The sequence below is a fragment of the Gobius niger genome, assembly GCF_951799975.1.
Source record: "Gobius niger genome assembly, chromosome: 18".
Lineage (NCBI taxonomy): Eukaryota > Metazoa > Chordata > Actinopteri > Gobiiformes > Gobiidae > Gobius > Gobius niger.
In genome coordinates, this window is record NC_136869.1 from 26,752,922 (window position 1) to 26,780,894 (window position 27,973).

The 27,973-nt window shown below is 43.0% G+C and overlaps 1 protein-coding gene across 1 annotated transcript; it reads left to right on the forward strand.

The window, feature by feature from the left end:
- Window positions 1-401: 401 nt before the first annotated feature.
- On the forward strand, window positions 402-27,702 carry LOC306977548 (kinesin-1 heavy chain-like; the record flags this gene model as incomplete). The annotated part of the gene is made up of 26 exons (XM_079575920.1): window positions 402-523; window positions 4,852-4,939; window positions 5,015-5,088; window positions 6,706-6,810; window positions 6,879-6,927; window positions 7,978-8,033; window positions 8,746-8,833; window positions 9,623-9,747; window positions 9,803-9,907; window positions 11,208-11,353; window positions 11,436-11,584; window positions 13,084-13,268; window positions 13,846-13,914; window positions 15,390-15,596; window positions 16,688-16,831; window positions 18,390-18,578; window positions 18,664-18,811; window positions 20,664-20,719; window positions 20,785-20,811; window positions 20,901-21,010; window positions 22,471-22,572; window positions 22,789-22,849; window positions 22,923-22,994; window positions 23,978-24,082; window positions 25,457-25,673; window positions 27,584-27,702. The coding sequence occupies exons 1-26, from the start codon at window positions 518-520 to the stop codon at window positions 27,700-27,702; spliced, it is 2,802 nt and encodes a 933-aa protein (XP_079432046.1). The 5' UTR covers window positions 402-517.
- Window positions 27,703-27,973: the final 271 nt, after the last annotated feature.

Sequence of the window (27,973 nt, forward strand, 5' to 3'; positions counted from 1 at the left end):
TCAGCAGCACCACTCTTCCTGTACTTTACGGCTCAGATTTATGGGAAAAACTACCTCCATTTTTGTTTTGTTTCGGAGAAAACAAATGTGTTTTTAGTGTCCTGGAATTCTATGCAAACTATCAACTGCATTAGAAAGAAGCCTAAGTGAGTTCAAATGTCTTTCCTTTCTTATTTCTTTTAGTCATAGCTAAATTAAATCATCGTTCTTGGGTGTTGGTTCCAGCACTCATCTCTGCTATCCCTCGTGGGAGGATTGACCGTCGCAGCAGTCAGGAGGCTCGGCAGCTCTCTGGCCGGTCCCGGGGAGGGCTCTACGGGCGCGGCCTTGTGTGTGTGGATCAGTGGGTGCCCAGACGGTAGCAGGGCGCACATCCTCAGGTGACATCATGGGGGAATCTGCTGACCAGGCCGCGACTAACATTAAAGTGGTGTGCCGCTTCCGGCCGCTCAACAGCTCCGAGGTGGCCCGGGGCGACAAGTACATCCCCAAGTTCCAGGGAGAAGACTGCGTGTTGATGGGGGTGAGTCTGGGGGGCGGGGGTGGTGTTACGCACAGATACATCTGTCACAGACTTTGGCTGTGAATTCACGATGAATTTTAACTTTTAATTGAAACAAGGTCAAACATTTTGGGGATTTTTGTCCAAACACTTACATAAGGGTCTCTGTCATTTGGTGCGACCGCTCATCATGTGGAGCAACCCATAACAGCAAAACCTGTATTTAATCCGAGACATCAAATTCTGTTGCTGAAATGTGTGAATTATGTGAATTATATTTAAAGGAACAGGCCACCGTTCTTCCATACTGAGATATGTTCTTACCTGAGCTTAGACGAGTTGATCTGTACCTGTCTGGTCTTTGTTTCCATGGAAGAGCGTGGTCACCTTCATCTTCACCTCCGTTTGGAGCTATAGGAATACATTGGGAGAGGCCAAATGCTTACAACATCTATGGTCGTTTTGCACGACTGAGAACAGACAGTTACACATCAACTCGTCTAAGCTCAGGAAAGAGCGTATCTCAGTATGGAAAAACAGTGGCCTGTTCTTTTAAGAAGGGGACATATAGAATAAATTGTAAGTATTTTTTTTTTTACAAAAGCTAAAAGTAATACAAATACTTTGTTTCCTAATACTTTAAATGATAGAGAACATGTAAACTGAAATAGAAGTACAATTATGGAGTGAGCTGCCTTTTCACATTACACAGTACAGGCTTCTTCTTTTTAAATCTGTTCTTAAAACACACATGTTCACTTTGGCTTTTGACACAGCCTGAGATTTTAACATTTTATTCATTTGTTTTTGTCGTACCTTTTGTATTTTATCGTATGCTTGACCTTTGTAGCACTTTGGTCACTTTAGTTGTTTTAAAGTGCATTATAAATAAAGTTGCCATTGCCAAGTTGCCAAATGTATCATTATAAAGTAAATCACAGTCGTACCACATGACTTAAAAAAACAGTCAAATCACTTAACTTCTATAATTCATATGAATGAATGGGTAAAAGACATTTTTAATGTTTGAACAATAGCATTAGATTATTTTTTTTATATTTTAAAACTGGCCTTTTGCACAATCCTTATACATGAATGACCCACAAACATAACACTTTAGCATTTGTATTAGCATTTTAATATATGCGTTGCCCTTTATGTTTTGAAGCCTAAAGCATACATGTAACACGCACCCAACCCATCCACAGAGTGTGAGGCCCTTAGTAGGGGAGCCCGGGGCCATTTGTCACATGGGTTGGTTGTCACATTGTTTTTTATATCCAAGCTATAGGGGCCGCTGTGACTGTAATATGCTTCATTCACTCAGCAACACTGAAATAAGAAGAGGAGTGGTCTGTGTCGAGGGTTTTTCCAATTTCCAAACGGGCTGATGGTTTTTTTTAGCAAAAGCTGTTCGAAGTTCACAGCTTTGAACTGAACGATGATTGAGACTTCAGCCTAAAGTCGTGTGAGAGCTCGGACTGTTCATCAGGCGGTCAGCTGGGTCTGCATTCATCAGAACTGTTCCATTAGTGAACGGAAAATTTAAAAGATAAATTGATGATGTTTATTGTCAGATGGCACTAATGTCATTGTGGCGCAGCGGTTTATCATTCGTGCGTAGGTTACTCCTCTGGGTTTCCCCTACCACTAAAAACATGTACAATAGGCCATGGTTGAATGATTTGTGTGAATGAATGGGACCTGATGTGTGCAGTCACGCCTCTGTCAGTGAAGCCACTGTATGTACCATGTGTGAATGAAGCACAAACCCCCTGAAACTGTGTGAAGCTTTGGGCAACACGGGTCATGTGAAAAGTAACATACAAACAAGCTCCTATTCCATTAATCTACATTTCTTGGAATATAATTAAATGAAGTAAGTCATTAAAATAATTAAATTACTGTACTATGTTTTACTGCGACTGTTTGTCAAAGATACAAATAAACAACATTCATCTCATCTGCAGTTTGGCTGACATTGTGAGCATTTAAACTATGTCAAACGTTCCCCTCATTCCTCTGTTTGATGGAAAGTTTGCAAACCTTAAGAAATGATATGGTTTGTGGAGCTAAACAAGTAGTATTTTGTCATTTAAAAGCGTTACATTTTAATGAGTTGCTTCATACCACATGCCTGTCTGCCATTTTGGAGACCTCTGGCGAGTGTAGATCATATCAAACTGTGGCTGTGTCCGAAACCATCAAACTATAGCCTCTAAACACTAACACTAGTAACTAATCCTTAACCTTTCCTGGGGTCGACTGTTAGATCTCTATGCAGTTAGTGAACTGGAGCTTCAGCAACATTGGCTGCGTCCGAAACAGATTGGTCAGAGCTCTTACGCCAAACCGGATGTGCGTCAGCGTCCGCCATGACAAGATGCTTCCGAATTGGTCTGTCAGTTAGGAAGTAGTTAGGAAAAGGAGCCTCACTGCTAACTATCATAGCCACTTTAGCATAGGGACCTCTGATGCTAACTAACCGGTGATTAGGAGCTAAGTGCCATCCCATAAGCCACTGCGCCAATCCCCCCACCCCCCTCGCCCCCCACCCTCGAGTGATTCATGCGCAACCACTGTTGATTGACAGGAGCACAGTTAATAATACAAAAAATAAAAATAAAAAATTAAGATTCTGCACAAGCCAAACTTTATAAAGTGATAAATCCATGTTGTCGTCCCCACAGCTCAGTCACATGTCAGTGTTAAAGAGGAAACTCAGGAAACGGATTAAATGCTTTTGTTTTCATTTAGTAGAAACTTAAGCCACATGGATCATTTGCATAACGTAGGTTTATGAAACAGCTGTTGAAATAAAATAAAGGGAAATGTTTGGATCATTTGGATTTATTTTTCTCCTTTCTCCACTGTACACTAGGGGGCGACATGCACTTTTGTTTGGCCTGCACTCCACCAATAACTTTAAAGAAGAAGAAAAGCAGCTGTTGGTGATGTCACTTCCCTTTCCCCTGTTTAAGGACGGACAGATTGTTCAAAATTCTGCTGAAGCTCTAGTTCCCTAACTGTATAGATCTAACAGTCGACCCATGAAAGGTTAAGGAGTTAGTTGCTAGTGTTAGTGCTTAGAGGCTATGATTTGATGGTTTCAGACGCAGCCATTATGTCCAATTCAACTGTCCTTACCCCTGTACAATGTCCAACAACAATAACATTTTGTCCAAACACATTTAAGGTGAAAAAAAAGAAAAATCCAAATTATCCATCACATTCCCCTGTAGCCTTATTTTATCTCAACAGATGTTTCATAAAGCTACATTATGCAAATGATCCATGTGGGTTAAGTTTCTACTAAATGAAAACAAAAGCACAAACTGTCTTCATTTATGCCGTTTACTGACATCTTAAACACTGACATGTCACTGAGCTGTGGTGACGATAACATATATTTTGTCACTTTTATAAAATTTGGATTGTGCAGAATCTTGTTATTATTATTTTTATTATTAAATGTGCTCCTGTCAATCAACAGTGGTTGCGCATAAATCACTCGAGGGTGGGGGCGAGGGGGGTGGGGGGGATTGGCGCTGTGGCTTATGGGATGGCACATAGCTCCTAATCACCGGTTAGTTAGCATCAGAGGTCCCTATGCTAAAGTGGCTATGATAGTTAGCATCAGAGGTCCCTATGCTAAAGTGGCTATGATAGTTAGCATCAGAGGTCCCTATGCTAAAGTGGCTATGATAGTTAGCATCAGAGGTCCCTATGCTAAAGTGGCTATGATAGTTAGCATTGAGGCTTCTTTTCCTAACTCCTTAACTGACAGCCCAATTGACAGCCCAATTCGGAGGCTTCTTATCATGGCGGACGCTGACGCACGTCCAGTTTGGCGTGAGACCTCTTACCAATCTGCTCGTTTCGGAAGGAGCCTGCATCTCCACTGACTGAAATCAAGATGCTACATCCTAAACAACAGCTCAGAGCTGATAGGCTTAGCATTTGTGGACATTAGCTCCAGCTGCTACAAACCTCTCCAGGAGAAAGCCCTAGATATCGCGTGTGACAGAGGTCAGAGCGGAGCTGTGACTGTAGTGTTTCCTGTTCATAGAGGTGTGTTTACTGTGCTGAGGCTAAATGCTAACTGCGGTAGTATGCTAATGCCACTGACTCAGACTGAAGCTCTTGTTGCTTGTTGTAGTACAGCATCGTTCCACTTCAGTCTTCAAAATGGCGGCCTGAACTATGCCTGACATCACTGGAAACACGTTTATGGGATATAAAGCTAACTAAATGAATTTTAGATTCATTGACCTCTTAGAAGCAATGCAACTAATTCATTTATTATACAGAAATCACCCCACTGCTGTAACCTGTTGGTTCATTCCCAGGGTAAGCCGTACTATTTTGACAAGGTCTTCGGGTCCAACACCACACAAGTGCAGTTCTACAACGCTGTGGCACAGAAGATTGTCAAAGGTAATGTGCAGACTCTCCTGTGAAGGTCAGTCTGAGTGGCAGTTTTCCCAGCTAACCCTGCGCCTTCACCCGCAGATGTGCTGGAGGGCTACAACGGGACCATCTTCGCCTACGGACAGACCTCCTCTGGGAAGACACATACCATGGAGGTAACACTCTTTGCTGAATGGTCATTATCAAGACAACCAAGACAAAACACATACAGGCTAGAAAAAGAAACCAAATATACCAAATAAAGTGCTGATCCTGGAACTAGAAAAGGCCTTTATTTTAAGCCAACATGTATGGACCATTGCCAGGTCTTCATCGGGGCTTGAATAAAAAGACATTGGGAAACAGAGTAATGAGGAAACACAGTAATTAGACTCAATCAGACACAAGTGTAATGAGGCAGAGGGATTACAGGCGACTATAAAGACTGCAAAGACAAAAAAAACGGGATGAGGGCTTTTGTAAACCGACAGAGGCTCTGTTCTGCAGCAGTTTATTTTGGTGATTGTTTTGTTTACTGTGTCATATTGAAACCAAATGCTGTGTTATACAAATGTTGCATCTCAACTAAAGTTTGTGCTCAAAAGTTTACATGCCCTGGCAGAATTTAGATTTGTTTTACTATTTTTCAGAGAATATGGAATGAAAGTTGTCTTGTATTCACTCACAGTTGTGCGAAGCCAGTTATGGTCAGACAACTAAGTTTGCTCTTTTTAAATCATAATGAAAAAAGAAAGTACCAAAATGATCCTGATCAAAAGTACTGACCTCAGTTTGTAATACTGTATATTTCCCCCTTTAACATCAATGACAGCTTGGAGTCTTTTGTGGTCGTTGTGGAGAAGGTTCTGTTTATAATCTAATGGTAAAGTGGCCCATTCTTCTTGGCCAAAAAGCCTCCAGTTCCTGTACATTCCTGGACAGCCTTGTATGACCTGCACGTTTGAGATCTCCCCACAGTGGTTCAATGATATTGAGGTCAGGAGATTGAGGTGGACACTAACTGGACCTTCACTTTATTCCGCTGGAGCCAGTGGCATCAGCGAAACCCCTCCATATTTCACAGTAGGTATGGTGCACTTTTTGCTGTCAACAAGGCCAGTGATGTGAATTCTGCCAGGGTACTTTGAGCACAACTGTATACACATCACATGTAGCCTACTGCATCTGTGCTAAGGAGAGCGCTCTCATCGCAAATGATTGTTTAAAAGTGCATTATGCAACTTTATATGTGGAAAAAAGTGGTGACTCCTCGTTTTCCGTCAGTCTACCCCAGGGCAGCAGTGGCTACAATAGTAGCTTACCACCACCAAGCATGGAGTGAATGAATAATGCAAATGTTAAGCTTCTTTGTTTAGAAAAGCGTTATATAAAACCATCCATCCATCCATTTTCTTCCGCTTTATCCGGGGCCGGGTCGCGGGGGCAGCGTCTCAGCAGAGATGCCCAGACTTCCCGATCCACACACACCTCCTCCAGCTGTTCTGGGGGGACCCCGAGGCGACACCAGGCCAGCTCGGAGACATAGTCCCACCAGTGTGTCCTGGGCCTTCCACGAGGCCATGTCCCAATAGGACATGCCTGGAACACCTCCTGCTATATAAAACTAATGCATTATTATTATTAACCCTTGGACATCTGCTTTAAAGATGCCCCATCTGTCGATATTAATAATTTTGAAAATGAGCAACAAAAGCTCAGAATTCCAAACGAGGCTAAAAGACATTTAATTCCAAAAAATAACTGCCAGGGACTGGGATGTGTGTCCTCCACAGGGCAAACTGCATGACCCCGACATGATGGGAATCATCCCTAGAATCGTGGAAGACATCTTCAACCACATCTACTCCATGGATGAGAACCTGGAGTTCCACATCAAAGTGAGTGCAGTCTGTGGGCTGTTTATACATCTGTCAGCTACTCTCATCGTGTTTGTTTTGTTTTACAGGTGTCTTATTTTGAAATCTATCTGGACAAAATCAAGGACCTGTTGGACGGTGAGTATGGAGTTCTCTGTCGTTCTGAATCTGTTGGAATAAGTTGAGAAATGATCACTCCATTTATGGAAGAGTTGTTGTTCCGACCCCCGGCTCGTGAGGCCACAGTTGTTCACTCCAAACACAGTATGTAAATGAAACCTACAAAGCTGGTGTTGAGTACCTCGCTGGAGGACTGTCGTTGGACCCCATTGCTTTGCACCTGTCTCTTGTGCTTCTGTGAAACTTGGTGGGCTCCTCAGTGGACAGTGATAGTTTGGCACTTGCGGGTTTCGGCGTGCCAATGTGTTTGGACAGATCTCCTTGCAACGGGAAAGTCAGGAGGGAACATATGCCTTTATATAAACAATGGATAGTCAAAAACGGCATCATACGGCACAGAGTCAACAAGCCTCATAATAACTACTGTATGTAGTCCAGAACCTGGAGAACTTATCCCTGCACCTAAATACACCTAAACCTATTCTAGGAGACTTTAAGAGATGCTCCTTCACATCTCTGTCAAGTTTGCATCAATATGTAAAGTGTTGCACTGCAAGAACAAAAACATAGATATCAAAGATCGTTCTAAAGCCATGAGGAAACTCCCGAATGGAGGATCCAACCAAGACACAGTCTTTTTGCCCCAACCTTCCCATAAGCTAACACAAGCATAAACAGTATAAAAAGTGGAGTAAAAAAGCAGTGGAACAATTCTGTGAGCTGTTGAGTCACTGCTGGTAAATCCATCTAACTCACTGTAGTGTTTTAATGTGAACAATAACTCCAGTATTTTACCTTTGAAAATCTCCATTAGTTTATTATTGCTGCAAATCCCCTGAAGTCTATCAGTCTATATAACTGTATGTGTGGGAAATATGATTTCCAGTGAATGCTCCTCCTGTTGGGGCGAAGGTTCATGATGGGCGTCACATCCTTCATCCCATGAAGATCCAGCTTCTTAATCAACTTTCATTTGTTTTCTGCACTGGAGTAATGTTTGCTCTGTGGTGCCGCCATATTTGTCTCATTTGTCTCATTTTGTCCCTTTATCTCCCTCCATTCCCGCAGTAACAAAGACCAACCTCTCTGTGCACGAGGACAAGAACAGAGTTCCTTATGTCAAGGTGAGCCACTGACGTCCCCTCGTACATTATTACAATGTAGAACAGGATACTTTGAAAAGATGGTTAAACTAAGATGGGGATGAGAAGACACCAGAAAGATGACACAGCTCTTCAATCCCAGAAAACTGTTCAACCTGCAAAAAGTCATCCTGAAATAAGTGATATTGTCTTGAAATAAGTAATATTGTCCGTTATTGGAGAGTCTAATTTCAAGAAATCTGTCCATGGGGCAAAGTATTTACACTTAAATTAAGATGAAATTGATTTCTTTAATCTTAATTTCCATGTAAATATCTTGAAATTAGACTCTCAAATCAAGGACACAATTACTTATTTCAAGATCACTTTTTGCAGCCATGCTCACTGTTAGAGCATTTCCTAGTCACCTGCAACAGTCAAGGCTGCTCTATATTTGACTGAGTGGATTTAGATGAACACAAGCTCAACAATGTTTTTAGCAGTTTTATTCAGGGGAGTCTAAGAAAAACTTTATATTAATGACCTTATTAAATATGAGGAGTAAAATGCCCAGAGTAAATCTGGGGCTACACACAGATTCCTAAAGTCTTCCTCACACATCATCCCAATGTGTGTCTTCCATATAAATGAAGTGCCGGTGTGTTTTCTAAGCTGTGCTGTCTGGCTCTGAAGAGCGAATGGGGCACAGATGAACAGTACATGTTGTTGTTGTTGTTGTTGACTGCGTCCTCAGGGTAGTACCGAGCGGTTTGTGTGCACTCCGGACGAGGTCATGGAAGCCATAGATGAAGGCAAGAGCAACCGCCACGTGACAGCCACAAGTGAGTGCAAACAATGGGGCCTCACAGGGATCTGCTCATGGGGTCTGCTGGTGTCTGCTGGTGTCTGCTGGTGTCTGCTGACTGGAGAGCTACTGCTAACTCCACAAGGCAGTATATAGAAGAGGAACACAGAGCAGTCAGCGCCATTTTGAACCAAGCGAAGGGCTTCTCTTCTTTGTTCTCGTTTCCTTGTGTTTCCTCTGTTTATAAACACATGTGTGTCTTCATCACTGGAGACAAAGGCATCAGACCTTCTGTAATAATCTTTTACAACAGTAGGCAACACTAGCGGCTAAAGTGTACGCACATGATGATTAACAAGCCTAAATGTTTTCATCTCCACATTGCTAAAGCCAAGGTAAGTTGACTGCAGTGCACTAGGATCAACACAGGAATATTGACTCAGACAGTGGTCGAGAAGTTAAGGCTCCTACATGGAACACTGTTCCAACCTCAGCATGGAAGATTTGAGTTAATCTCTGACAGTTTGCTGAATGTCTCTCTCAGCTGTTCTGATAAATACAGCCTATGGCAATAAAGTCCTTCTCTTTAAGTGTATTGTAAAAGTAAGGACACCTTTACTTTGCTAACCCTCCATACAGCCACTGGGTCACTGAAAGGTCAAATATGCACTAATAGACTGTATATAAAGTTCCATAATCAGCCTTTAGTGGAGCAGGAACATGTGGACAATTGCAGTCCCATAAGAGCAGGCAAATGAAATACTGAAATGCTCTTGATTGAATATGTTGTGATATGTTGTATTACCGTCCTGGGTTTATTTTCCAGACATGAATGAGCACAGCTCCCGGAGTCACAGCATCTTCCTCATCAACATCAAACAGGAGAACCAGAAGACGGAGCAGCAGCTCACCGGGAAGCTCTACCTGGTGGACCTGGCGGGGAGCGAGAAGGTAGGACATCTGCAGGTCCTGAACAGCCGCTCAGTGCTAACGGCTGTGTTTGAAGGTGGGAAAGACCGGAGCGGAGGGCACTGTCCTGGACGAGGCCAAGATGATCAACAAGTCTCTGTCCGCACTGGGGAACGTCATCTCTGCTCTGGCCGACGGATCGGTGAGGAGCACGCTCGACTTTGTCTTCAGCTGGGTGTACGATGTTAATGTGACTGTTGCATCGAGAGCAGAAGATGGTGTCCACGCTTTGTGGAAGCTACAACATCATACCGCTGAACATAGGAACATAACACATTTAGGTCAGGACTTTGACTGGGCCATTCTAACACATTAATTAATGTGTTTTGTTTTTTAAACCATTCCATTGTAGATCTATCTTTGTGTTTAGGGTCATTGTCCTGCTGAAGGTGAATCTCCGCCCCAGCCTCAGTGCTCTTGCTGACTCCAGCAGGTTTTCCTCCAAAATGTCCCTGTATTTGGCTCCATCCATCTTCACAACTATTCTTACAATCTCCCCAGTCCCCGCTGAGGAAAAGCAGCCCCACAGCATGATGCTCCCCCCTCCTGTGTCCTCCATATGACTTCTAGCAAACTTCAAACAGGATTTCTTATGGCCTCCTTTCAATAATGGCTTTCTTCTTCCACTCGTCCATGAAGGCCAGATTTGTGTAGATACGACTTATAGTTGTCCCATGTCCAGATTCCCCCAGCTCAGCGGCAGGACTTCACAGCTCCTCCAGAGTTATCTTGGGGCACTTGGTTGCATTTCTGACCAGTGCTCTCCTTGTTCGGTCTGTTAGTTTAGGTGGACGGCCGTGTCTTGGTAATTTGGCAGTGGTGCTATAGTCTTTCCATTTCTGAATGATGGATTGAACAGTTGCTCCGGGAGATGTTTAAATCTTGGGAAATCTTTGTATAACTTAATGCTGCTTTAAACTTCTCCACAGCTTCATCCCTGACCTCTCTGGTGCTCTTTGACCTTCATGATGTGTTTTAGTGACCAATACACTCCGACCACAGCTCTGAGGGCCTAAAAGAACAGCTGTAATTATACTGAGAGTAGATTACACACAGGTGGCCTTTATTTAACCGTTAGGCCAAGGTGTGAACATTCTGCAGTCATTAGGAATGTTATAAAGGTAATTTAATGCTGTATGAATACTTATGCACGCCCACTTTTCACTTTTCTATTTTTAACATTCAGTGAAATTTATCAAAAATAAAATCTTTATGTTAATGGCTGTAAACATGACAAAATGTGCAAAAGTTCAAGGTGTATTAGTACTTTTAGTATTAGTATGCTTTATCTGATAAGAGCTTAGGGGGGAGTAGGGACATATTCAGTCAGCACTGGGTCTCCCAAAATATACTCTCAAATATGAATTTGAGAGTAAACACAGCAGGACAATGTTGAAGGTTTTGTACTGAGTGTACATTGACTGTAAATGTGTGTCTGTCAGGGCTACGTCCCGTACAGAGACAGTAAGATGACCAGGATCCTGCAGGACTCTCTGGGAGGGAACTGTCGCACCACCATGGTCATCTGCTGCTCCCCCTCCGCCTTCAACGACGCCGAGACACGCTCCACACTGCTGTTTGGACAGAGGTACTCGAGACAAACATCTCCCCACGCCTATAGGTGTAAATGCGGTCGTCCTCTAACCAGAAAGGTCTGCCTCACCTTTCAGGGCCAAGACCATTAAGAACAACGTGAGTCTGAATGTGGAGCTGACGGCCGAGCAGTGGAAGAAGAAGTGGGAGAAGGAGAAGGAGAAGAACAAGACTCTGAAGAACTCGGTGACCTGGCTGGAGACCGAGCTCAACCGCTGGAGGAAAGGTCTGCACACTCGCACTAATACCACCTGAGAGTGGACACGTCCTGCATGATTAGGGCTTATACACATTCCCCTGGGAACCTCTTCATGGAGATTTGACATTTATGACTTAAAATGAAGTTTGTATTGAAGAGACTATATATATATATTTCTGCAGGCAGCAGTGAGAATCAGGAAGAGGGTATACCTATGACCGATATTACAGAAATTGCTACTTGATCAAACACTGGTGCTGCTCACGTTAGAGGCGCAGCTGTTGTGGGGCTGGCGCTCAGCCTCAGCCGTGCTCCCGGCCTCTGTGGAGTTTTACACTCAGGTCCAAAGCGGCTCTTGAGGTTTGGTTCTGGAGTGACACATTTAGGTCCAGAACAAACTGATTCACATCTGAATGATCAGACTCTTTCGCCTGTATAAGCTCGTTTCCCGTGCGGCGGTTTTAACGGGTCAATATAATCAGATTGTGATAAACGTTTCTCTCCAAAACTTTTTTGCGAACCATCTTGGGCGCCCTGTGTACCACAGTTTGGGAACCCCTGGCCTAGATGGTATGGGGCGCTGTCCCTTGCGCGCCGAGTATATTTGAATACATTTTTCTCTCTATTGTATTGGCGCCCCGTCCTTTTGGCCCCCCCATGCAACTATATATTGTGTATGCTTTATTTGCACCACTGGCTGAAAGGCAGTGGCAAGCTGGAAAATGTCCTTTTAGTAGACGTAAAGTTCACCTGAGTGACCATTTCAAAGTGAGAGACTCTCAGACACAAGGATGTACTTCTCATGTACTTTTGAACGTGAACAAACACTTGATTTGTTTTGGGTTCTATCCAGTAGGGAATAAAATGCAGGAAGTCCAAAGCAGCGTTCTTCATGCTGCCTGAAAAGAAACAGTATTAGTCAAATTTATAACAACAAGTTCAAAAAAGTTGATTTTAAATATTTGCACAGAAAGCTTCAAACTTGTCCTCCTGACATTGTTTTGTGTGTTTTTTTTATTACTTCACTTTACTCTGCAAAATTTGATTATACAAGACTGCAAAACAAAAAACAGAGACACACCCATGTATCGCTTAGACCAGGGCTGTCAGACTTTTCACATAGAGTTCAAGATTAAGTTCAATCAGGACTAATCCTGGTCTAATAATGGTCTGAAATGGACATATGTAAAGTGAACATATAGTTTAGACTGAATTACAGTACAGTCGCTTTTGGAAAGACTTTTTATGTATCGGCTTTTCTTTGTTTTCAACATTATTTACATTGTAGAAGACATTAAACTATGAATGAACACATGGGATGATGCATATTTTCTCCATGAGCTTCATAAGGTCCTTGTCCCTGAAATGGTTTAACGTCTGTGAAGTCAAAACCATTTCATGTTCATGCTTCATGTGTTCAGTGAGAATCTAAGTTATAGAAAAAACAATACATTAAAAAAGTATTATCTACACCACACAGAGACAGTTTATGGTCCATTGTGAGTGTGATGTGCTGCCCCCTGCAGGAGAGACGGTGCCGGTGGAGGAACAGGCCAATGCGGAGGTGCAGGCTCTGGATGCAGCTCCTGTCAATGACAAGGCGGCCCCCGCCCCGGGCCCCGGAGCGCCGTCAGGGGCCAAACTCACAGACGCAGAGAGGGAGAAGTGTGAGGCAGAGATGGCCAAGCTCTACAAGGAAATGGACGACAAGGTCAGTGCCGGGCAGGACGCCACCAGTTTATTAGACAACCGTGGTCTTATAGGTTTTACTGCAGTCTACATGCAAACATCTGAAAACATCTGGCCTCAGGGTCAGTCCGGGCCCCGACCATTTGAAGAAACATAAAATCCTGAATAATAATACATTATACGTTTCCAGAAAAGCCTGACAGAACTTTTTGGGGAGAATATCTGCATAGAACTGTGCAGTGAGAATATATCATAAAGTATTGATATGTTGCAGTGGATGAACATTTCTCTAAGAAACTGTATGTGCTGTAGAACAGTGGTTCCCAACCTTTTTTTCATGTCGGGCAGTCACCCCCCAGTCCAAAAATGTATCAAAACATGAAATAGATATCCTAATAAGTATTTAATTCAAAGAGATGAACTGAAACCTGGATGCCTTTAATGCACCTGGAGTCTTTTCTCAGTCACATTTGATGATTTTTAACCTTATACTATACCCCGCCCGGGATGGCCCGCCTCCAGGTTGGGAACCACTGCTGTAGAGAACCTGTGTGGCGTAGGGTGTGTAACGTCTTTGGTGGTTGTCTTGTTGTGTCCAGGACGAGGAGATCAACCAGCAGTCTCAGCTGTTGGAGAAGCTGAAGGAGCAGATGTTGGACCAGGAGGAGGTAACACAGACACACACAGACATTGAATTTAAAGAACAAGGCTAATGGACTGCACTGGACATGCATTTAAAATATGCAACAAAGGGGGCGCTACAACTAGGAGTGTGACAATATATCGACTTTACGATATATCGCGATATTTTGTGTGACAATACAATACCGATTTTCACCTTTTCACTCCGATATCGATACTTTTGACGACGTCATGCATATTAATGAGGCAGCTCCACTGATTTCACAGTCAACAGAGGCCAAAAACGATCAAGAATTGAGTCAGGACAGCAGGGGGCAGCACTACAGTTTTAAGCACTTGGACCAATCACTGTCACACAAATAAATTACTTTTAATGATAGGTTTTATATTTATGAAGAGGATTAATTTGGGGTCGATTTATAGGACTGTGTTTTCTTGTTGTTATTTAAATGTAAATGAAGTCACTGACAGATCTATAGACCCATTTTCAAGTCAGGGATAATTTATACACAGAAAAAAGTAATACAAAGCTCATGAACATAAATGTACATGATGAATAATATGTTGTATGTTAAAATAAAGGTTAAAAGTAGTTTTTTAGTTTTATCGGGATTTATCGTAGGCTATTTTTGTGCAATATATCGATAATCGCAGTATCGATAGATTATCGTTATTATAAGTCATTTATCGCATATCGTATGGAATCGTGAGGTACCCAGAGGATCCCACCCCTAAAGCACTGGCCTCATGTGAAATAAACTCTTTAAATGTTCTCAGCACAGTCATGTGGACTCTTCTTATATTAGTCTAGTATTGATCAAATATGATGATCGTTATTGTTAAGTTAACAAGCTGAACCTACAGGAGCTGCAGTGGCTCTGTCTCCCCCATGGGACATTTAATTGCGGGAGATTTTCTATGGGAATTAACAGGAATTCATGGCAATCAACGGGAATATATGGGAATGAATGGGAATGAACTGGGAATTAGAATTAGAAGAGCTTTTGAAAATGGAATAATAAACTCATTCTATGATTTTTTCTACAGCTGTGCAGTTTTACAATATAATATTGTTTTAAAAGTCTATAACTTAGGTCTGTGTTGTTGAAACCAGCTGTGTGTCAGACACAGGCCCCGCCCACTCCTCGTACAAGAGTGAATTTCACCAATCCCAGTGTGCTGAAGCAAAATCATTGACCTGAAGATATGGGCCTCACACTGCTTCTCTGGGTGGGGGTGTGACATCACTCAAAAGCAGGTTTTATAGTTCAAAAACACAATTAGTGGATAATAGTTCACCAGTTGTTTATTTAACAAAAAAAATGCAAACAATTTCTGAGCTAAAGTTAAAACGTACTGTTAAGTAAAATACTGCATTAATATTGTAATTGCAAAATCCAAGATATTAAGACATAAGTCACATGTTTTTCTCATATTGTGAGTAGCATCAAACAGAGAACTCCCAGAATCCTCTCAGTGTGATGTGGTCTTGCGTGTGCAGCTGCTGACCTCCTCGCGCCAGGGCCACGACACTCTCCAGACCGAGCTCAATCGTCTGCTGGCTGAGAACGAGGCGTCCAAGGAGGAGGTGAAGGAGGTGCTGCAGGCCCTGGAGGAGCTGGCCGTCAACTACGACCAGAAGAGCCAAGAGGTGGAGAACAAGACCAAGGAGTTTGAGGCTCTCAGCGAGGAGCTCAACCAGAAGTCTGTGAGTGACCTGAAAAGCATTACTTTATGTAGAAAAATGAGCTTTAGTTATAGTTTTGGTCCTTCAGTCTGGACATGGTTATATGCAATATTCTGTAGTTAGAATCAGTCAAAAATATTTTGTTCATGTTTATGCAATCTTACATTTAGTCATATTAAGTGCTTACATTAACTGTATTTTAGACGCTTCTCTCAAGTTTCCTCCCTTTAAGTGCCAGTGTGATGCTTTGTAATCGCTTCCACACGTCTCTCTTAAAGGTGCATTATGGAACTTTTATTATTATATGTCATGTTTGACCTTATAGTGACACACCGGCTGCATGAGAGGTTAGCGTGATGCCTTTACTTTCCTTCACAGTGTTTTGAGAGTTTCTGTTTTTTACTGCTGATGAACCCTCTACGAAACAATTGACCTTGGAGCGTTGTAGAGAACACCGTGATAGAAAGTAAAGGCGCCATGTCAGTTTTAAAGAAATAGTTGCCTATAGGCTCATAACGGGCTGTGCCTCGGGCCTCAGTGCTGCGAACGCACCACACGGAGGTCATTGTGATTGAACGGCATCGAATTGACAAATACATATTAGTATATTTGTATGATTTTTAACCCTCTCTAAGACAAAATGCACACAAAAGTCTAATGTTATGCAGCTTATAACTCACAAATACTTGCACAGCGTTTACACATTCATTCCAAGTTGAATTTCTATTTTTATTAGCTCTTGGGATGGGTCAAAGACTGATGATAAAAACAGATTGCAGATTTTTAGTTTTTCCGAAATGGTACATCTTCACAAAAAATCCCACCTAACACCCTCAGGCACAACAAGTGGGCTCTCATAAAATCACTATACTTTCATACCTTCTGCTTAGGAAACCAAAAAGCCTTGAGCTGCCCTGAGGGGATGGCTGTAAAGCACAGCTGAGGGCAAGCATAGGAATGAAAAGTGTTTGCTGCTTAATGCTATCTCTTTATATCTCTTTATATTTTCACACTCACTGTTAGTACAACAGGGAATCAAACTTTCCCAATAACACATAATTAAAATGTCAGGAGCCCAGTGTTGTTGCTGTACTGGCCTGTGCTTATTCCAGAGCTCCCTGGCCTCCATCGACTCGGAGCTGCAGAAGCTGAAGGAGATGACCAACCACCAGAAGAAGAGGGTGACTGAGATGATGTCGTCTCTGCTCAAAGACCTGGCTGAGATCGGCATCGCTGTGGGCAGCAAGGACATCAAGGTTACACTCAGGCTGACCCACACTGACCATGTACCCGAAATAGTTAGAACGTCCTGGGTTTGATTTCTGACATCGTGGAACCCTTCTGTATTTAAGTGGGGTTTCTTCCACATGCCCTGGTTTTCCCGTGGAACTTAAAACATGCTCCACTTAGGCTCTGGAGATCTGGAGAGGGGGACACATTCCCCCACAGCGATGATAAATACCAGCCTATGTTACTCTGTTCTTGAATGTTCTTAAAGGCTGTGGACACACTGGAGGAGCTTTTGCCCGGTTTTTACCCTGACTTATCCCCTTCCTGCGGCATGGCCCGATAATATAAGCCCTTATAAGTGTGACACGGATTTGTCCCCCCAAAAATATCTTCGATTTTCTATCACTATTCTGAATGTGTGGCAGCTTTGTTGATGTCACTGTTAAAGTGGACATTCTGTATCCTGCAAAATCGACTTTCTTTCATGTTTTAATGTTGTTCTCTCATCAAAGACAGACCTGGAGTAGAATTTCACAACATTCACACAGTTTTGAGTTAATCCTTGGACAAAGCTGTTAAATGTAGCAGTTTCTTCTTCTACGGCGTCAGCGCCTCGCTATGTACTTCCTGATAACACTCGTGTCATTGTTCAAAACCAAAAACTGTCCTCCACATTTTTAAGATTTTCACCAGCTCTTTCAGCTGCATTTCACTGATACCATTTAATTCTACAGAGAAGGCTCCATATGCAGGATATCAGACCAAAAACACCAGTTTTGGCAAAACTGGTTGTCATTTGCATTTTGAGGAGGGGAACGTGATGTCAGCAGCTGATTCATCAATCAATCAATCAATCAATCAATCAATCAATCAATCAATCAATCAATCAATCAATCAATCAATCAATCAATCAATCAATCAATTATTTATAAAGCGCTTTTCATACCGAAAGGCATCACAAAGTGCTTTACAGATTACAACAACAATACGCCTGGAACACCCTCCCATATATATTATATAATAGGACTAAATAAATAGATATCATTTAAAAGCTAAGCTAAAGAGGTCTGCTCTTAAAAACATGGACGTTCTCTGCAGCCCTGATTCATGTAACTCATAAAGTAACTTGTAATCTAACATAGTTAATTTAGAATGAAGTAATCAATAAAGTAACTAAGTTACTTTTTAAAGGAGTGATCAGGAATCCGATTTGACTTACAAACTGGAAGTATTACAAACCCTAAGTATTGAAAATAAGTATTGGAAAGTGGATGAAGGCTGACCAAAGCTTTTGACTGACATGTTCCTTCACAAAAGGCAGAAGTGTCTTTGTGAACATCCTCATCCTCTGATCATCGCTTCAGACTTTTTTATGAACCGTGCCGTCTGCACCTTCGTTCATCAACATTTTTTCTGTGTTCATACACTACTGTATTTAACTGGAGAAAAACTATCCTGAGAAAAGATAAAGTCTCAGTTTGTCAGAAGCGCTCAGACCATGGAGCTTCAGGCGCAGACTGGAGAAAACCTTTTTGGGCCCGATTGGTTTCTCCAAAAGCTGAACCAGTGTTTGTGTTCCCTCAGCAACAGGAGAGCACCGGCCTGATGGATGAAGAGTTCACCATGGTGCGTCTGTACATCAGTAAGATGAAGTCCGAGGTGAAGACCATGGTGAAACGCAGCAAACAGCTGGAGAGCTCCCAGGCCGAGTGCGCGCAGAAGGTCAAGGACACCGAGAGGGAGCTGACCGCCTGTCAACTGCGCATCTCCCAGGTACCGGGACCCTTGAGGAACTCGCTAGGTTTAGGTCTGTACTCTCCAGTCGAGAAGCTTGACACATTTGTGGTTGGTTTGGCAGCAAGAAGCTAAGATCAAGTCGGTGACGGAGAGCCTGCAGAGCGCGGAGCAGAAGAAGAGAGAGCTGGAGGAGACCGTGGACTCTCTGAACGAGGAGATCGTCCGCCTCAAGACCCAAGGAGAGCTCAGCCTGGCCATGGGGCTGCCAGGTAATCCTCTCAGCTCCACGGGGAAGCAGAAGGCTCTGTCCCCCATTGGTCGGTGACCTCCTGGCTCGCACAAGTTTTCTACTGCACCGTTCTGTTGGCGCTGGAGCCTTTGCAGCTCTTTGACAGGGAGCCCAGTAAAAAGTCCGGAAATGAAAAAAGAACCTTTCCACAGGTTCCTGATATGTTAGCTGAGAGTCGAACCGGACACCCAGGTTTGTGACTGCAGAGGACAGATTTATAGCCTGATGGTCAAAGATGAGCTGCGGTTATGGTTGAGGGGTCCATCATCTTGCCTCAGTTTTGGGGCTGTTGAGTTGGAGGAAGTTTAGCTTCAACAGTGGTAGGATATCCCATGTTTGCTGATGACGGTACCGAGGGGGAGCATGTAAAGAGGGAGAGGGAGAGTTCAGCCTGGCCATGGAGCCTTACCTTGACCCTCCTCTGTGGCTCATAAATTCAATTGACGTAGATATATGTTAGTTGTTGTAGAGACGGGAAGCTGTTGTGTTATAGTAAGCAATGCTATCTGTCTGTCTGTCTGTCTGTCTGTCTGTCTGTCTGTCTGTCTGTCTGTCTGTCTGTCTGTCTGTCTGTCTGTCTGTCTGTCTGTCTGTCTGTCTGTCTGTCTGTCTGTCTATCTATCTATCTGTGCACTTGTGTACCTGTTTTAAGGTTGTTTTTAATCATGATTTCAGCTCTTTTGTCTTATTTAATGCCTATTCAACAACTTTCTTTGAGGATATTTTAAAGTCGCATTCAAGTTCAAGTTTAGTTTATCTGTCATATGCATCAAGTACAGGGTACCAAAAGCAATGAAAAGAGTTTTGCCCTGGCGCTCTCTCTGCTGAACAAGAAACTAATCTACATATAAAAACATCAATACAACACCACACAACATCGAGCAATAAAATGCATAAACCTCAGCTCTCCCTAAGGCTGAATCTGTGAAACGAGATCTCTGAGTTTTGAGGCTCTGCAGACGTCTCCTCAAAGGTAGGAGAAGAGGGAATGTGCAGGATGGCATTATACTGAGAGCCTTTTTCTCACAGCGCCTATAGAGCAAGTCCTTTATCTGAGGCAGAGAAGATCCAATAATCCGAGACGCGGTTTTATCTGTCCTTTTCAGAAGGGTGTGGTCATGTGACATTACCAAACCACGCCAGCAAACGTCCTGTCAAAACACTTTCAATCGTACATCTGTAGAAATGAATGAGTGTCTCTTTTGACAATCCATATTTCTTGAGACACCTTAAAAAATCTAGTCTCTGCTGAGCTTTTTTAATTGCACAGCTGATGTGAAGAGACCAGGAGAGAGTTTCACAAATATGATTGCCCAGAAACTTAAAATTCCCCACAATTTCAACAGGAGTGCTATTAACGTGGACCGGCGTGTGAGGTGATTTCTGCTTCCTGAAGTCTATAATGAGCTCTTTAGTTTTGTCTACATTCAGGGCCAGATTGTTATGTTTGCACCACGTGATCAGGAACTCACTTTGTCCCTTTAGTGCAGCTCATTGTTGTCAGAAATCAAACCTATGATCGTGGTATCGTCTGCAAATGTAAAAATGCTGTTTGTGGGATGTTTTGCCACACAGTCATGAGTATACAGACTGTACAGTAAGGGACTAAGACAGCATCCTTGTGTATTTGGGTCAGGGCTTCTGGGATTCCGGGTCCTGACCCCATTCCACGTGAGAACTACTGCTCTAGTTTGTCGTTTCAGTTTCACCTACACACTCCTGCTCTTTTGTGCTTCTCCTGTACCTACAACAGTGTTTTATTTGCTTCTGCTGGGACTTATTGATGCATCAGTTTTAAGATTATGTGACGTCTTTTTTAAATCCTTTTGTAGAGAAAGACAGTGCCACGGAAAAGGACCCTGAGATCAAGTCTGCTAAAGAAGTGAAGGTAACGTCATGTTTCACAGTGTCACGTGACGGCCCTCATGATAACACTGTTTCTATTCCACACAGCAGACCTTAACAATGCCCTCCTTCAAGGTAACCTCCCGTTTAATCGAACAAGTCGTGCGCTATTTATTTCTCTGAAGTTTGACCTACAATATGAGTGTGTGCTGTTTGTCCACCAGGAGGCGGTGGAGAGGCAGATCCAGACGCACAGAGAGGCTCATCAGAAGCAGATCAGCAAACTCAGAGACGAGCTGGACAGCAAGGACAAGCTGATCGCCGACATCCAAGAGTAAGCAACAGCTCATATACTGAGGCCGACACTGCTGCCAGCAGAGGGCGCTGCCAGCAAACATTAAGATTATTAAAGTTCATTTAAGTTATGAAACATATATAAATAAGCCATTGCCCGGCTTCAAGGCAAGTAAGTTTATTTGTAGAGTTGTTATTAGGCGTTTCACAACCTCGTAAATATGCGGTAAATACAAATATGATAGATATACAGGTTTGAAAACACTTTTAAAGTATCGGCTTTTCATATTTTCAACACTGTTTCCACTGTGTGATTCTCATTGAAGACGTTAAACTGTGAATGAACACACTGTATTATGGAGGAAACAAAAACGGGTGAAATAAATCAATGTGTGTTTTACATTTTAAATATTTCAAAATGGCCACCCTTTACTCTTGTTGTTTTCTCCATGAGCTTCATCAGGTCCTGGTCCCTGACTGTGGAGTCTGAACCATCTCTGTGACATCGTGAAGCTCACTGAGAAAATGTCTCAAGTGCACAGCTGTAATCAAGGCAGACGGTGGATGTTTGGAAGAATCTATTTCAACTTTTTTTTTGTTTAAAACATAATTCCATATGTCCATAGATTAGATTAGATTAGATTTACTTTATTGTCCACCGAGGTGGAAATTTGTCTTTGGTCCATCATCCATCTTCTTCCACCTGTCCGTTGCCGTGTTGTGGGGCTCCTCCGGCCGGTGGTGGGTCCACAGAAGGACGGCCTCACGATTCTAACATGTCGGTCTCCCATAAGAGGCTTCAGACCCGTCACCTCAGACCTGTTTACCATGGGAGACCCTACCAGGGGCACGAGGCCCCGACTCAGAGCTCCAGGATCATTCAGGAGCTCAAACCCCTCCACCACGTTAAGGTGACGGCTCGAGGAGGGGCCATTGTGTTTGTTTGTGTTAAATATGTGTGAACACTTTCAGTGAGAATCTACAGTGAAAATACATTTCAAATAAAAGAAAAACCAAAACAAAGAAAAGTGTTTCCAAACTTTTGACCGGTGCTGTCGCCAAAGCAGTGCATTAAATCCAATGTTCATTTCATCATAATTATGCAGAAAAAGTGACATGAGTTCAAAGTCGTAAACTGCATCTTGTTTACAGACAAGGATATTTTTTATATCATATATCTACATATGTATGGACCTATTTATTATCTATGTACATACATTATCTATGTATGTACATATTGTTTCACAAAAACATATTAGATGATCATTATTATTATTGCCTAAAATGATCCATTATAATCTGTAAAAATCAATCTCTCCTTTTTAAATAAAGGTTAAAAAAAAAGCTGAAATGGATTTTCGGCTCACTATTTTCGTTACATTATTTTTATAGTATCTTTAGAAACATGTCCTGCTGTCAGATGGAAATCTGGTATTGAGAGCATTGTATTGTTTTCAAGGTCCCGTATTCAGACACCTAAACCAGAGAGTTTGTGTGCAGGCAGAACCAGAAGATCATTCTGGAGCAGGAGACCCTCAAAGTGGAGCATGAGAAGCTGAGGGCGGCGGACGTGGAGAAGAGCAAGCAGCTGGAGGAGCTCACGTGAGAGTCCTGCACTGCACCGTTACACTGCATATGACACAAACAGAGTTAACACAAAAGAGTTTACCCATCCTGTCAGTAGCTTCAAATTTCCCCCAACATTTCCTCAAAAAAACACTGATCATGACTTACAGCAGATGTTACCCGTGTGAAGTCATTAAACCTGTCCCTTTAAAGGAGCACAGGTGTCATTAATGTGAGCGTGTGACTGTGCAGGGCTCTGCAGGACCGAAGGGAACAGGCCAGGCAGGACCTCAAGGGCCTGGAGGAGACTGTGGTGAGACATTTGACAGCCACATGCTGTTTCCACTGTTCTCCCATGTTTCAGAGTAATAAGTGTTGTGTCGTAGGCGCGAGAGCTGCAGACGCTTCACAGTCTGAGGAGGCTCTTTGTCCAGGACCTGTCCTCTCGAGTCCGAAAGGTAACACTCAACAGGCTGCGTGGCTTAGTGGTTAGAGCTGTAGTGCATGTGCTGAGTTGATCAGTTACAAACATACAAATATATACCTGTAAATACCCAAAATGCAGGACAGCAACAAAACCGGTGATGTTTAATGAGTGACGAAAACCAAAATAGAGGAAACGGGCACAGGTGACACACATCAGGGCGGGGCAGGCGATCAACACAAGGGAAGCAAAGCAAAAAGGACAGAACACTCGTCAAAATAAAACACAGGACGAGACCAAAGACAAGAAAACAAACAAAAACAGGGGAACAAAAGACGAATCGTGACAGAGGCTCATGATTTTGACCTTCTGTAGTTCTGTAGCCATGGGGCCACTTTCAACAACATGTTTCTAAGAAGTGAACTTGCGTATCAAATAATAAAAGTGCCTGATTTATTTCATTCATGAATCGTCACCAACATACGCTCGATTGTAAGCTCAGCCGATTCCAAAATATCTGCACAAATGTAAATGACCAGCCCCAGTCTCCCCCACACTGTGGACAGACCGGCTCCAGGACGAACACATTATGAAGACGATAATACCCTTCAGAGACACCTGAGTGAGCAAAACCTAAATGTGACATACTGTCAGCAGAGTTAACCAAACAATTAGCAGCACTGACCATTTCACAGCATTGTAGGTCTTAATTTTCAAATAAGGCGTTAGACTGGCCTATAGGCTGTAAACTTTTGATTTGGGTAAAGCTGAACTGGAGAAAATGCACTGAGTTAAGGTAAGGGGTAAGAGGATAAAAATGGCATTAAAAGTCATTAAACTTGACTTGCTTATGCCAGTTTAAACCAGTATAAACCTTGTGTTTATACTGGCATGTTCCACACTACATGTTTATGTGAGATGGTCTTGCTAACCTTCCTTCCAAAACGTCCTGTGTGTGTCTTCACGTATGCTGCTGTGATGTTAAAGCGTGTCATGTGACTCCTGCGGTGTCCACAGAACGCCAAACAGAACGCAGAGGACCCAGACACCACGGCGGCTCAGAGGCAGAAGATCAGCTTCCTGGAAAACAACCTGGAGCAGCTCACCAAGGTCCACAAACAGGTAATCCCTGATCGTCACGGTGATGGAAGAGATTTTCAAATAACGACAACTGGACCAGGCGTTCATAACCAACATGACACTGTGAAGAACATGACCCGCACCTTCATCTCCATCAGACCTTTGCTCTGCAGCCAAAAGGTTCTGCAGTTGGAAAAAAAAAAGTTTAGACGTATCATTTAGACAAGCCTCATGGGTAACACTTTATTTTACACTAACCTTGATACATTACATTTAGTACAATGTACTGTGCTCTGTAACAATGTGTAATAACATGTACCTGTGTGTTACACACACAATGGAATAGTATGTATTTGGAGTTTGGAGGAACATAATGTAATAACTTCCTCCAAAGTACAAATACACATTATTCTATTGTGTAAGTATAATATACAAGTTACTACACGTTGTTACAGAGCACATTACATTGCACTAAATTTTGTTTGGTACAATGTATCAAGGGTAGTGTAAAATAAAGTGTTGCACCTTGTGCATTTTGGAGACAAAAACCAGAGGTTAAGAGAACGTTTCCTCCTGAATGAGCGAAGGTTCATTTGGAGAAAAGGGGAACAGAACATCATGTAGAGAACATCTGTTGACTGTTGATCCTTGGGGGTTGTATTGTAGCCAGTGGCACAGGGAAGATTTCATCGGTAAAACGAAGAGTGGATTAGATTAATTTCCAACAAATTCTGAAGGAAAATGTAGGTCTATCTGTGGAAAAGCAAATGGATTCTACAAATGATCTAAACACAGCTCAAAATCCAAACAAACATCATTGAAGAACTGATAAACCTCCAAAGAGCAGAGCGTGAGAGACAGCCCAGAAATCTGTCAGCTCTGGAAGACTTTGGTTTGGAAGAAAGAGCTAAATTAAATCCCTAAAACGAGGACTGAAAGACTCTTCAGGGCCTCTCTCACTGGAGGAGAGTTGCAGTTGCAGTCTCCGCAACGTCTCTGCAGCTCTCCTGATCGATTGTGCTTTCAAAACGGGCCTCTCTCACACGAGTTCCCACCATAGACCGTTAAAAAGATGTTTCCACTGGTCACGGAGATGCCTCTGAAACGTCTCCGGGAGATAATGTGAGATTCCAGTTAGTCTCGGTGAAAACAAACAGGTTCGATTTAAGTCTCCGCATGGTCTCCAAGCGGTCTCAAGCAGTTGTGACAACGTTGCAAACACTATTTGTCGTCCTTAACCTGTGAGACGTTTCTGTGATGTCTCCGCAATGTCTCGAACCTGTTCATTTTCATCTACTCGGCCTTTCTCCAGGGGACATTTCGGAGACATCTCTGTGACCAGCAAATGACTGTGGCCTTTGCCCTTCCCTAAGTACAGGTCTGAGGTTTTTTTTTAACGATCATTCTTTCCCTCAGCTGCTCAGGGACAACGCCGACCTCCGCTGTGAGATCCCCAAACTGGAGAAGCGTTTCCGGGCCACCATCGACCGGGTCAAAGCCCTGGAGTCCGCCCTGAAGGAGGCCAAGGAGAACGCCGCCAAGGACCGCACGCGCTACCAGCAGGAGATGGAGCGCATCAAGGAGGCCGCGGTCAAGCCCAAGAACATGGGCCGGAGGAACTCTGCCATCATAGGTCTGCCTGTGGAGATTCATTTCAGTTCACAAGTAAAACAGCACGCAGACAGTCAACAGCTGACAAACACTGAGGAGGCACACAAGTGATCACTTTTAATGAGATCATACAGAGGGCCGATCCCTGGAGGAGCTTCTCTGTGGAGCTTGCATGTTCTCCCCATGTCTGTGTAGGTTTCCCTCTCAGCTAAAACATGTACAGGAGCAGTCAAAAGTTTGGAAACACTTTTCATTATATTCAACAACTCCATTTTGTGATTCTCATTGACGACATTAAAGCAGTACTAAGTAACGTGTTTACCTTAATAAATCCTTTCCGTAGTCCCTGCGGGGGTGATACAAGTGTTTATGGGATGATTGGAAGGTCTTTCATCTCCCCCTGGTGTCTCTGGGCAGAAAACCATGTTTGCAACTTGACTGCCACCGGTCCGGAGAAAGCAATACACACTAATGTAATCACGAAGAAGAAGCTAACATGCTAACGGGCAAAGCTAACTGCGGGCTAGCGTCACTTTAAACAGTATTTACAGCCAAGTTCGAGTGAAAAAAAATATTTCCATTGTATAACTGGATGCACAGTAACCCTCTCTCCCTTCACCTTTTCTGTCAGCGTAGTATTTACTCTCCAAGACAATTAATAAGTTAAAAAATCACAACTTGCTACGACACCTGCAGTTGCGCTTATGGCCTCTAGGGGGAAGAGTTACTTAGTACTGCTTTAAACTATGACTGAACACATGGGATAATGGAGGAAACAAACAAGGGTGAATTAACTTTATATTTAAGCTCTTGTAACTCTTTATTCTTAGCAGTTTCTCCATGAGCTTCCTCAGGTCCTCGTCCCTGACATGGTCTGTGGAGTCCAAACCGTTTCTACATCGTGAAGCTCACTGAGAAAATGTGAAAAGTGCAAATCAGAATCAAAACCAAAGGCGTCTGTTTTGAGGAACCTATTCCACATTTTCCCCATGCGTGTTCATTCATATAAAAACACCTTCCAGTCAGAATCTACAATGGAAACAGACTTGAAATAAAAGAAAAAACAAAGCATAAAAGACGCCTTTCCAAACGTTTGACCAGTGCTGGACAATAGGCCAGGAGGAATGATGTGTGTGAATGCTGGTGGTCAGAGGGACTGTTGACGTGTGGGCAGTCACGCTTCTGTCAGTCTGCCTCAGGGCAAACTGTGGCTACATACGTGAGGACTCAGAGTGGATCTGCTGCTCACTCTCCTCTGCCAAGATGCACCACTTATTTTGACAACATTTTGTTTGAGGCTTAGTCTTTTAACTAAAATGTGAATTAATTTGATCATTTGATTTTAATGAATTTAACATTAATTTAGTCAACTTTGCGTTTATAACATTTCTTATAATCATATTTCATTATGGTCCTCTGCTTCATGTTTGCTCAGAGCTGTTCCTTTGGCAGAGGATGTCCATGATCTGAGGCTCTTCCTAACATGGTTTAGATGATTTTAGTCTCTTCTTTTCATTTTCATTTAGCCGTATTTTGGTCGACGTAAATATCTGGACATTTTAGTCATAGTTTTAGTCTCACAAACAACTTTAGCTTTAGTCACAATTTAAAAGAATTGACTAAAATTCGGATGAAATATTCTAGTCGACGAAATGAACACTGGTACAGAGGCCAACTCCCCGTCCGTCAGGCCCCGCACCTTTCCTCACTGCTCACCCAGAGATGGAATCAAATGGAAGCTTATTTATATGGTCAATGAGCTGTAAGTTCAAACTAAAGTCAAATGTGTTGGGGAATTGAATGTTGTTCAGTAGAAAAAACAGGTAATGTCGGACTGTGTTGCAGACGCCACACATGAGAATAATAATATAGTACAATTAGACCACATGGATTTCACCGCCCATTTCCCTGTGTCTCTCTCTCTGTGTCCAGCCAAACCCATCCGCCCCGGCCAGCTGCCCGGCGCCACGCCCAGCCCCGCCATCCTGCGCTCCAACCTGCTCAAGGGCAACAGGCAAGAGGCCTCCAGCTGCTCCTCACTCAGCTCCTGACTGTCCGGCTGAACTCTCTCCTTTCTCTCTCCACAGCGGCTTCATGGACGAGGAGTAGGACATCCTGTAGAGAGGAGCTCCCACAGGACTCCCCTGAAGAGGACTACTGCATGTGCAAACTCCACCTGAATAAATATGTATTTATATATTTCCTCTTGTGTCATTGTGATTTTGTCAGGGCTGATGGAACATAAACAATAGAGACAACCAGGAAAATGATTGCAAAGAGGTTTATACATAACTACAAGGGCAAGATCGTCTATATTGGATT